This window comes from Mobula birostris, chromosome 4 (assembly GCF_030028105.1).
Source record: "Mobula birostris isolate sMobBir1 chromosome 4, sMobBir1.hap1, whole genome shotgun sequence".
Taxonomy (NCBI): domain Eukaryota; kingdom Metazoa; phylum Chordata; class Chondrichthyes; order Myliobatiformes; family Myliobatidae; genus Mobula; species Mobula birostris.
This window is the reverse complement of record NC_092373.1, coordinates 65,735,839-65,746,270: the sequence shown is the minus strand read 5'-3', so window position 1 is coordinate 65,746,270 and position 10,432 is coordinate 65,735,839. Positions and strand designations below refer to the sequence as shown.

Here is a 10,432-nt window from a genome sequence, read left to right as displayed (position 1 = left end):
TTTTTTTCACTCCATAAGCTAAAACTGAATATAATTAACAATGAGCATTATAGATGAGAAATTCCAGCAGCAGCTTGGGATCAGTTCAAATGTAAGAAAAGATACAATCAAAAGAACGCTAAGAAGCCATTTATGTATCCATGACATTCTTCCTCGGTGTGGTTTGATGTGGCCTCTGCTGCTTTTGTCTGGAAAGAGCTCTGGCAAGGAGTAATGAAACTGGGAGAAAGTAGGAAAGACAGCAATTAGCAAAGGGATCAGGAACAGGAAAGCAATAACACTCTATGGGATTACAAATTCTTCACTATAGGAACAAATGAAAAAGGGAGGGAAGCCATAAGTACCACAACTGGATATGCCATGAAGTTTAATTAAACAAGGAATTAGGAATTAAAAGCAGCTCTTTCTACTCTGACCTTTACTGTGACTTCAGGAAATATTTGGCTTTGTTAAGGCAGTGATATATGAACACTTCAACCAATTTCATAAGGAACTGAACACAGCATGACATTTTGCTTCATGGCATTTTAGTGAGATTTCTTTCTCTTTACACCAATTGTGCAATTATGGAAGTGTAGTTATTGATAGAGAGTTGAAAAATACATAAGCAGTCGTGCTTGAAATATAAATTTATAGGTTCGCTCCTATTTTGTATGGTTGGGGATAAATTTCCTGCAGCAGAGTATTTTAGCTGATGACCAAAATAAATGTTTTTCTGACATAAAGTATTGCTTCTGCAAATATTAATAGGGCTGAAAGCATTTTAATTATTTTAACTATTACTTCATAGCACTTGATAATAGAAAATAAAAAATCTTCAGATCTCTTTGATAAACCTTACCAATTGTTGAAGGAGTAAATAAAATAAGCATTGCATTGACTAATTGTACTAAATTATCATTTTGTTACATCTCAAAATATATTATTCTGCTAGTGTGAAATAGTACTGGTGATGGACAATTACTCAGCTTACATTTTTGCCAGTTCATTCTATTACATTAATCAAAAAAATCTGCAGATGCTGCAAATCTAAAACGCAAGCAGGCTGCATAAAGTTTAGAAAAGAGGGAGTTAAGGTTTAAGACCATAACAATTGGGAGCAGAATTAGGTCATTTGGGCCATCAAATCTGCTCTGCCATTTGATTGTGGCTGATTTATTTTCCCTCTCAATCCCATTTTCTTGCCATCTCCCGACCCTTTACCAATAAAGAACATATCAACACCACCTTTAAATGTACCCAGTAAGATTGAAGGTTAAAAATCTTTCATCAGAACTTAGAAAAAAATAAAAAAAAAACGAGAAAACAAGTTAATTTTGGAGAGTCAAAAATAAAAATTAAACCGCAGATGCCGAAACTCTAAAATAAAACAGAAAATGTTCTTAATACTCAATAGGTCAGTCCAAATCTAAAAGTGGGAAGAGAAACAAAGTTTAACTGGCTTCTGATGCAGAGTGCTCACCTCAAACATTGAATCTGCCACACAGATGCAGCATGACCAGCTGAGTATTTCAGCCATTTTCTGACTTTACATTCGTTTTGGGAGATCATCTCATTCTGCATTTCACATTTGAAAGAATACAAAGTTGTTTTCTTTCTTTCCCATTCTGACAAAGGGCCCTGGACCTGGTAGCTTTACTTCTCCTTCTGCAGATATTGCATGAGCTGCTGAGTGTTTCTAGCATTTTTTGCTATTCTTTTGAATTTCCATCAACTGCTGTTATTTTGACTTTCGCCTTTTTTTAAACTTTCACACCTACAAAGTCATCTTTTAACTACTTCTACTTCCAAAATTCAGAGACATTTAAAGGCTAGTCAAAGATATGTGAATATAAAAATAAAATGTATTTACAATAAATTATTTGAAAATATTAAAATATTAACAAATAATTTTTAAATGGATATAAATCACTATTTTCATATTGAGTTTCTGACACCCCTCTCCATTAAAATGAATAGGTCACCACTGCCACATCCACTCTCCTTAGCATGAAGCTGAGGATAAGATGTGATGCCCATCTTCCTTCAGTGGTTCAATGTTCCGTGCCTGGGCTCAATGGTGAGCCAGCAGCAAAGCAGAGACCCAAGTGCACAGGCAATTGACTTCAGTTCATTCAGGCTTCTGCCCTTTCACTGCTTAGAGAAAACAAGGAGTTGACCTCAGAGCCCTAGTTACCTGCCCAGATACCGACCCTCTCCAGCTCCTAACCTTTAATTGCCCATCCAATCACTGATCGACTGTCTGGCCATCCACCATCTTTAATCTATGACTCCACCCCCATTTGCATGTCAGAAATAGCAAAGAATATATTCACCTGGAGAAAAGCTCATGGTTTAATGACATGGACTATCTATCATAGACATCTCAGGACACCACCAACACTGCTTCTTTGCAGTTCTCCACATCTGTTGGTAAACATTGACCTTCATTGGGAGCATACAGAACTCCAGAGCAAAGGACAGAAGAAATGCAACATCTACTTGTCCACCTGCTCCCTCATGCACCTCTTGCTCCCATTTTGATCTTATCATTGACTTCAGAATCCAGACAATGTAGTGGAAATAAATTAATCTCAACCACACGAGACTGCCCAGAAAAATAATACAACAAAGAAGACAAGGATTTGTACTTGACATATTTTGTCTGTGGAGTGGCCTCAGGTGAATCTTTATATTGGGCTATTCTTAAAGTTAGGCCACAACACTGAGCACAGCTATACCCCAGCCAATTTCCAGCAGGCAATCAAGTTTAGAGCAGTGAAAAAAGTTGAATTGCAGAGCTCTGAAGTTGTGCCAATATTGATCAACTGAATTTAGTTCATTCCACAGATGACATGTCATTCCCCAAACTCTTTCTTTGCCCCTAATTCATTGTATAATGTGTTCTATGGTCAATTCACATTACTTTTCTAGGAAGTTTCAACAGAACTTTACAGAAAGAAGATAAATAACAAAATGTGCAGCTGTTGCACATTTCAAATGTTTTGACTGCACCCCCAGGTATTAGAGCAACAGAGACAATTTCCATATGAAGCAACATTTGGTTTACTGGTTACATTCTTTCCTCTCAATCAGAAGGTGTGGGTTTGGAAAGTTGCTGCAGTTACAGCAAATGGCTCTGAATTCTGTGTTGACATCCAGAAGGATATTCATATCTAATTGGTCTGATTGCCTCTTCTCCAGCTCTCTGGCCCAACCACCCTACATTCTAGACTAGGATGGTTATAGCCTTGACAGCCAAGGTCTGTCAAGACTATTAATCACCCTGTGAATCTTTCCACTACTCCCCATTATTGCCCAAGGGTGATAGATTAAAAAAGCAACATTGTCTGTACTTCCACAGCTGCTATGGCTTTCAGCACAAATGTTAATAAAAAATAATCCTTGAAAGGCGCAGTGGGCTTGTGGAAGAAGATGCTCACTGAAAGAAGATGTATAATTTAAAAGCATAAGAAAATCTCACTCATAGACCAGATTTTTTATATTTTGAATTAAGTACTCTATTAATCCAGAGGGCCACACCATGGGGCAAAAAGTTGTTTCCGAGGAGATCCATCAATCATATTCATTGTGCTTTGTACATCTATTTCCCTTTGTCCTATTCCATTTGTGAATCTTTATCAAAAAAAGCTAAAAATTAAAAGATTTTATTAGCCCATAATAAAGCTAATTCAGATAAATCCTTAAACAAAATTCCGACATGTTAAAGGTAGTATAATCTTTCCAGCTGTATGTACTGAAAAAAAGAATTGCAGTCTGCCAAAAGCCACCTGTTCCCTAAACTAAACCAAACTTCTCATTCTAAAGAACTAGAACTATCATTTTTACTTGCCTGAAAACTAGGCATGCTTTAGTAATTCTGATACCCTATCACTGGATCAGAGTTAATGACAAATGACACTTTCTTCTTTGTGGTTCTCAGGATTTTTGTTGACATATTTGGCTCCTTTTGTTGGGGCCTAAGAAGTGGCCTATGGCAGAAGCCTATTCTGCCAATTTCCACGCTCCATCTGTGGTATACATCAACAGGCCCTTCCTCACAGTAAGCATTCTGACACCTGCCTGGCACAAAGAGACACTTAAGAGGAATGGAGTAGAACAGTTGAGGACTGGAGTAGGAAACTCAGCAGGGGTTAATCCAGTTCCCTCTGTTTTAGCATCCCATGGCACCTGGAGGTACTCATGTTGTACAACGGTTCCATGTATTTGTTTTAACACAAAAAGTTGTTTTATCAGCAGTAAAATTTGATTTAGTGTGCTGTTGCAAACAATATTATATATATCATGCAGAAAGTATTGTTTTGAGAATTTAGATAATCCATAACTTGTAATAAAGCAATAGCTTACATTTTCTGTCACTGAGAGTTTAACTATTTTGATATTATAGAGGGAAGTGTGGCAGTTTGATAAAAATCAATTAATGTGGCTTTGAGCTTTTTAAACTAGCTTGTCTTCACTGAAGATGCATTTAATTTCTGCCATCCCCCAACCAACTTCCCCTTCTTCCATTTTCCTGACTTTCAGCTCCACAGCAAGGGGTCATTAATAACAAAATAAGCTCTTGACAGTTCCGTGCTAACCAAAATGGTACAAATAAACTCTGACATCCAACAAGTCCCACAGTGGTTTTGCTGTGGGTGGAGAATCAGATTAAATATGAATATAGTAAACAGCAGGAGACAAGTTCAGAAGGTCTGAAGTCAACTAGGAGCTCCCCTCAAGCTTTTTGCATTATTACCACATCTAGGTTGATGTTTAACTCTGAACAAACATTGTTTAAATCAATTTCAATTATTAAATCCAATTCCAAAAGAATATCCCTAATTTAAACTAGATTTATGGAACACCGCTTTTGTGCTGTCTGATTCAATTGGAATGCTGGCTGTAGGTTTTTATAATCTAAAACAACCAATATTTTACTCAATGTTAGTTCAAATAGAAAAACTTCAATGGCTTTATGTATTGTGGCTTCCCTCTCTTAAAAGCATGGCAGCATTTTCTGTGATATTCTTGCTGCCGTATTTTGATAGCAGTTGATTTTTTTAAGTCCATGCAGTTAATAATATACAAGAATATAACAGCCCAATGACTTGGCTTTTCACAATTTAGTACCCATTCTATTCAAATCTTGATATCTCCCAGTGACATTGAATTAAGATATATAGAAATTTCTCAAGGTAAACTTAGGGGGAATATAAAATTACTTTGTCAAGATCTGAGGTGCACTCAGTAAGCTCCCTGTTAGATTGTTTTGTGAAAAACATTGCAAGCCAAGCTCTTAAGAAGTATTTTACCAGATATAGTAACATTGGCAGGAACATATTCGAGTTAAACAAAGTGCTAAGAATACTTAGGAGTATCTTTGTGGAGGAAATCTCAATCAGTTCATACAATTACAAACAGTTGCTTGCATTGTGAGGAATAGTCTTGGTAAATGAAATACTGAAGATAAAGGCAGTAGTCATCTTCGTTTATATAACTATCAAGCACGAGGCCTTTACAGACCATATGTGCTCCAAGCACAGTTGCTATCATAGACCAGCCACAGAGTCTTTTGGGAGCTGTTAATGAACTGGGTAATTGAGCTGTCGACATGTGTTACCAAAACAAAACAAAAGGGAAAAAAGACAAATGAACAATTTATTTGCAGATCAGACCAGTTTAGCTTCTCAGCAAATAGAACAAAGTGATTGACTGAGTACATATAACAGTACATTGAAGTAAAACAGATGTACTCATAGCAATGATGTGGCAACAGCTTCTGGCCCATCTGTGCCTATAATTTACTAAAAATATTAATTTTACACCTGCCTAAGTTGTCTTAAAAATCGATAAGTCCTACTTAAAATTATTTCATAAATATTGTGGCATAAAGCAAAACTATTTATTAAAAATTTAATGTCTTCACCTCCTGCTGTATGTAAGCTAAGAAGAACATAATGAAATCATTTCAATTTTTTAATGCTATCTGCTCACTATTTAATAATATGTTTAGTTTAGAGTTAAACTCATTTAGATTAATTAAAATGTAAATAAACATCTGGAGCAAAACAACAGGAGCATATTGGCCAAGGATGAACTTTGTCACTTATTAACCCCTTCATTGCTAAAAGAAACGTTATCTGAATTTCCCCAATTTAATTAGTATAATATAATTTGTTAATAACTGAAGAAATACTACTACCACTCTCCAATTTTTAGTTATTAAATATCTTGCTTTTCAATAAATCTACTCCAACTGCTACAATTACACACATTATAATATTTAAAACTAAATTGCTTCTGAAGGTTAAAAAATTACGTTGGGTTTCAGAATAATAAAACATTGAAATTTAGATCAGTTAATGGCTGCAGTGTGTTAAAAGAAGTTGACTATTAGCCTATAAGGCCTATGGCTTTAGTAAGTTATTGCTCTCCATTAAGAACAGATTAACTTTTAAAGTCATTTAGTCATTGTTGCCATAATATTACAAGACCATGGAACAATGTTGTAAGTTATGAAGTTTATTGAATAGTATCTAATGGTTAAATTCTACAATTACTGCTTACAGTTGAAAAAAAATAAGCATTTAGAAAGCATGATTCCTAATGGATATGATCACAGCAACAATCACCGTCACATGTGGAGATGGGACACATGTTTCACTGGTGTGAAACCAGGAACAAATTTCCAATTGGCACCACCCCAGGAAAGTTTGTTTATGTCATGCCAGAGAGCAGGACAATTAGAAAAAGCCATGTTGAAAAGCATAAAATGGACATTTTTATGGCCACTAGGGGCCATATGAAAGTTGAATTTTAATTACATAACTCATGCAAAATTGATACTTGTAATGATACATAGAATATTGTTTTACCCTGATACCAATTCTTTCCTTTTTGCCCTTGTTATTTGATTTTGTGTTCTGATGTGAATTAATGAACCGTGAAAACATTTACTTTTTAAATGTAGGAGCAGTGAATATTTCTCTTGCTGTGGAAACTGCAAATCCACCATGAAAGTTCTCTATGCTGGCCTGGGGTGCTAACATCAAATCAGCCTCCCCACAGTTTGTTCGCCATAACTATGGAAATAATTGTATTGTGATTCACACTCTTTTTCTCACATAAATCTGGATATTGAATGTTATAACCATTGATTGTAATTACAAACACCTCACTGCATATATTTCGGGGATTACACTTCTCACTGCCAGTCAAAAGTAAATGATCAGTTAATTGAAACTCAAACTGAGAAAGATTGGTAGAAATTGACCTTATGATAAACTTTGACCTGGCAATATGTTACAAGCATGCCTTCAAAAGTTGTGCTGTTAGATTCCCTGCCACCAATTTATATGAGTAACTTGTTTTTACTTAAATTTAAACCCAAGATCATTTGACTATCAGTTTGACATCTTAACATTATTTTATCTCTTTAGTAGGGTTCTGTGAGATAATATTAAAAGCACAGTTCTTAGTGCACATAAGACTTTGAAGCTAATAGCTTTTGTTTTTAATATTTTAATTATATATTGTTAATAGTCTTAATGGACATTTTAAATGGATCTCTACAGACTTAATATGAATGAATGCTTACAGTATGTAGCTCTCTCTTTTACCTCCTATCATTTTTTTCTGCTTTTGGTCACTTGAGAGGAAAATTTAAGCAGGAGCACAGTGAATCCCTCAATCCAATTTCTTCACCTTTGCCTTCAGAGTGATTAACTCATCCAAACTCCCATTCCCAGACAGACATTTTATTTGAGGAGATTTTCAAAATCCATTGTACAGTTATTGGCTAATATTATTTGTTGGATGACCTGCTTCCAAGTTATTTGCAAAGGTGTTCAGGCTAAAATAACTTATGTCACATGACCACAAGAGGGCAATGGTCAAGAATCTCTTTTCAGTGACTCAGTCAGTGCTTCTTTTCTTTTATATTTGAACAGGTCAGCAATTGCCAACTATAAACAAAGAGTTCATTCAGGCATTTGGATTCAAAGTTTATGGTAAAGCACTCCTACAACTCTACGTAGTTAATCCAATATCCATATTTCAGTAATGGGGGGAAAGGAATTGGCACAATCATTGGGATTCTTTGTATAAGTTGATATGGGAATCAACATATACATCAATCACCAGGGATCAGGATCTGATCAATACTGTTCTGTTGTAATACCGCACATTCGACTAAATGATCACCCATTACAATCTAAACAAAATTTTAAAATGTGATCTGATCAAAATAAGAACTTCGGTGCTCAAGGCATACTATTTTTCTCGGATGTTGAACCAACACGACATCTTTTGGGATCTTTTGAAACATATCTAAGCAAACAGTGAAGATGTACATGAAATGCTGGAGATAAATTGATGCTTTACATTATTAACTATGATTAATTGCAAAGACCTAGCAACTTTGAAGTATTTACAGACACACTGGCAACAGTAAGACCTGCATTTTAAAGAAGTCACTGGTTCTATTTCTAAGTAACTGAGAGAAATGCCATAAATATCTTGTTTTATTTAGTATGCTAGTGAGGTCAACACACTCTGTATATTGTACTTAAAACAGGCCAATTCTCAGCAGTGATAAACCTCTTCCATTCATCCAACCAATCTTAATTGGGGTATGTTGGTTATGTTTATCTTAAGCTAACCCAGATCAGAACAATCCATATCCTTCAATATTGAAATAGTTAAAAAGTTCCAAACGTCATTAATACCTCTATAATGAAGTATAATATCAAGGCACATCCCAAGCCACCATAAAATCCAAACATTGTTTTCCCAGTTAAATATGCTAGCTCATGATGTGAACATACAAATTATTATTCTTGAACTATTTGTGCTGTACATTTGCTCTGAGGATAACATTTTGACATACTGATCATTTCAGTATTACAAATGTTTTTCTTATCTTTCCTTGAGCGTGATAATAAGATTATGTCCAGTAATTAAACATTTATTTGTTTAAAGCTGAAGAAGATCCAAGTTACCAAACCAAACTAATATGGTTAATAGGCTACCTGGTTACATGACTATTCAAAACCAGTTTTGGTGGAAGTACCAGCACAACTATTAACTAAGCATACATAAAAATGTCTGTATATGCATTTCTATGCAAATAGATGTAATTTTATTGTGTAGTTACCAAGGAAATTGCAATGGCTGGCTGGATCCAAGGCAGTCCTTTATGGAGTATTTTACTCCCAGCAGATAATGCTACTGAGCAGGTGCTATAAAGCCACTAACCTGACAGTGCTAGCCCAGTTACATTAATAATACATAAATTATCAGTGACACAAAATGGACCCATGCCTCTTTCATATTTTTAAATAAATTAGATTAGAATTTATAAAACATCAGTTATTTTGTTGGGCATAAAACTTCTATTCTTTTCAAAGTTGATTGAGCACTTCCTTTGCTCATATGCTTAAATGTGAAAACTCAGTGATGGGGGGGGGATATATTTCTATGTTGTACTAAGTCATAGAAAGCCTAGCTGCATATTATCTCTATAATTAATTAACAAACTCAGCAATCTGGAATGAACACATTATCATCACAGGTGCTGAGTTTACCAAGCTAATTGGATAAAACAGTGGGCTACAGTCTATTGCTTTCCAAGATTAGTGATTGACATGCCTCTGTCTGGCTTGTCTATTAACTGTGGTCATATTGTTGCTATCTGGAGTTTTGCTTGGCTAATACTTCTAACAAATAGAGTGCTTCTTTAGCCCTTTCTCCTTGACCTTCTCTTGTCCATTTTCTTTTAGTCAATTCAAACTGCCTTATGAAGGATTTGGTCACAGTAGAGTGAATCCCAATTCAGTGCATATAGTTAAGAGAGTGCAGCCAAATTAGCTCTTCGTCAACTCTGTGCAGCACCAATTCAGCAACTCCCAACACTTAATGCAATTGGGTACAATCGATTAATTTGGTGCAATAAATTACAAAACAATAATAAGCCACATCAGAACTCTCAGCCAAAGTGAGTGGAAACATTAAAATAAACTTTAGGCGCAATGGGCTATGAGTGGCTCTGCTAGTACTCGATGCTATATAATGCAATTAACAAACACAGAATCAGCTGCGCTACATTAACCACAAGCTGAAACAAAACTCTCTGAACTGGATGTACCCCTTCTGAAGGGCTACTGAATGAATATAGTCCATTGGAGCCTCAGGTTCATCCTATTGCCTGCCCTGAATACCTCACTTCAAAGACAACCCGCATTCATTAATTGGCCTTTGAATTAATATCAAAAGGGTCACAATGTGAGTGCCAAAAGAGAAAGAAGCTTTAATGAAGCATAGAACTGCCATTCATTTGCAGATAAGCATGTTTTTATGCTTGGATGGTCACCATGCTGAAGGCCTCATGAAGGGGGAAGCAGAAAGAGTTGAAGAAGCTTTGCTCTAATGGTAATTTGTACTGTAAACAAAC

At 35.6% G+C, this 10,432-nt stretch overlaps 1 protein-coding gene across 3 annotated transcripts in view; it reads right to left on the bottom strand.

Moving 5' to 3' along the window:
• pax3b (paired box 3b) overlaps positions 1-10,432 on the bottom strand; it is a 102,266-nt gene that overhangs the window by 73,481 nt on the left and 18,353 nt on the right. Inside the window, exon 5 of one of the 3 annotated variants that reach the window (XM_072255490.1) lies at positions 5,398-5,406. The exons of the other annotated variants lie outside the window; for them this stretch is intronic. Within the exon in view, the coding sequence (XP_072111591.1) occupies positions 5,398-5,406 (9 nt within the window). The remainder of the gene's footprint in view (positions 1-5,397; positions 5,407-10,432) is intronic. 3 annotated transcript variants of the gene reach the window in all.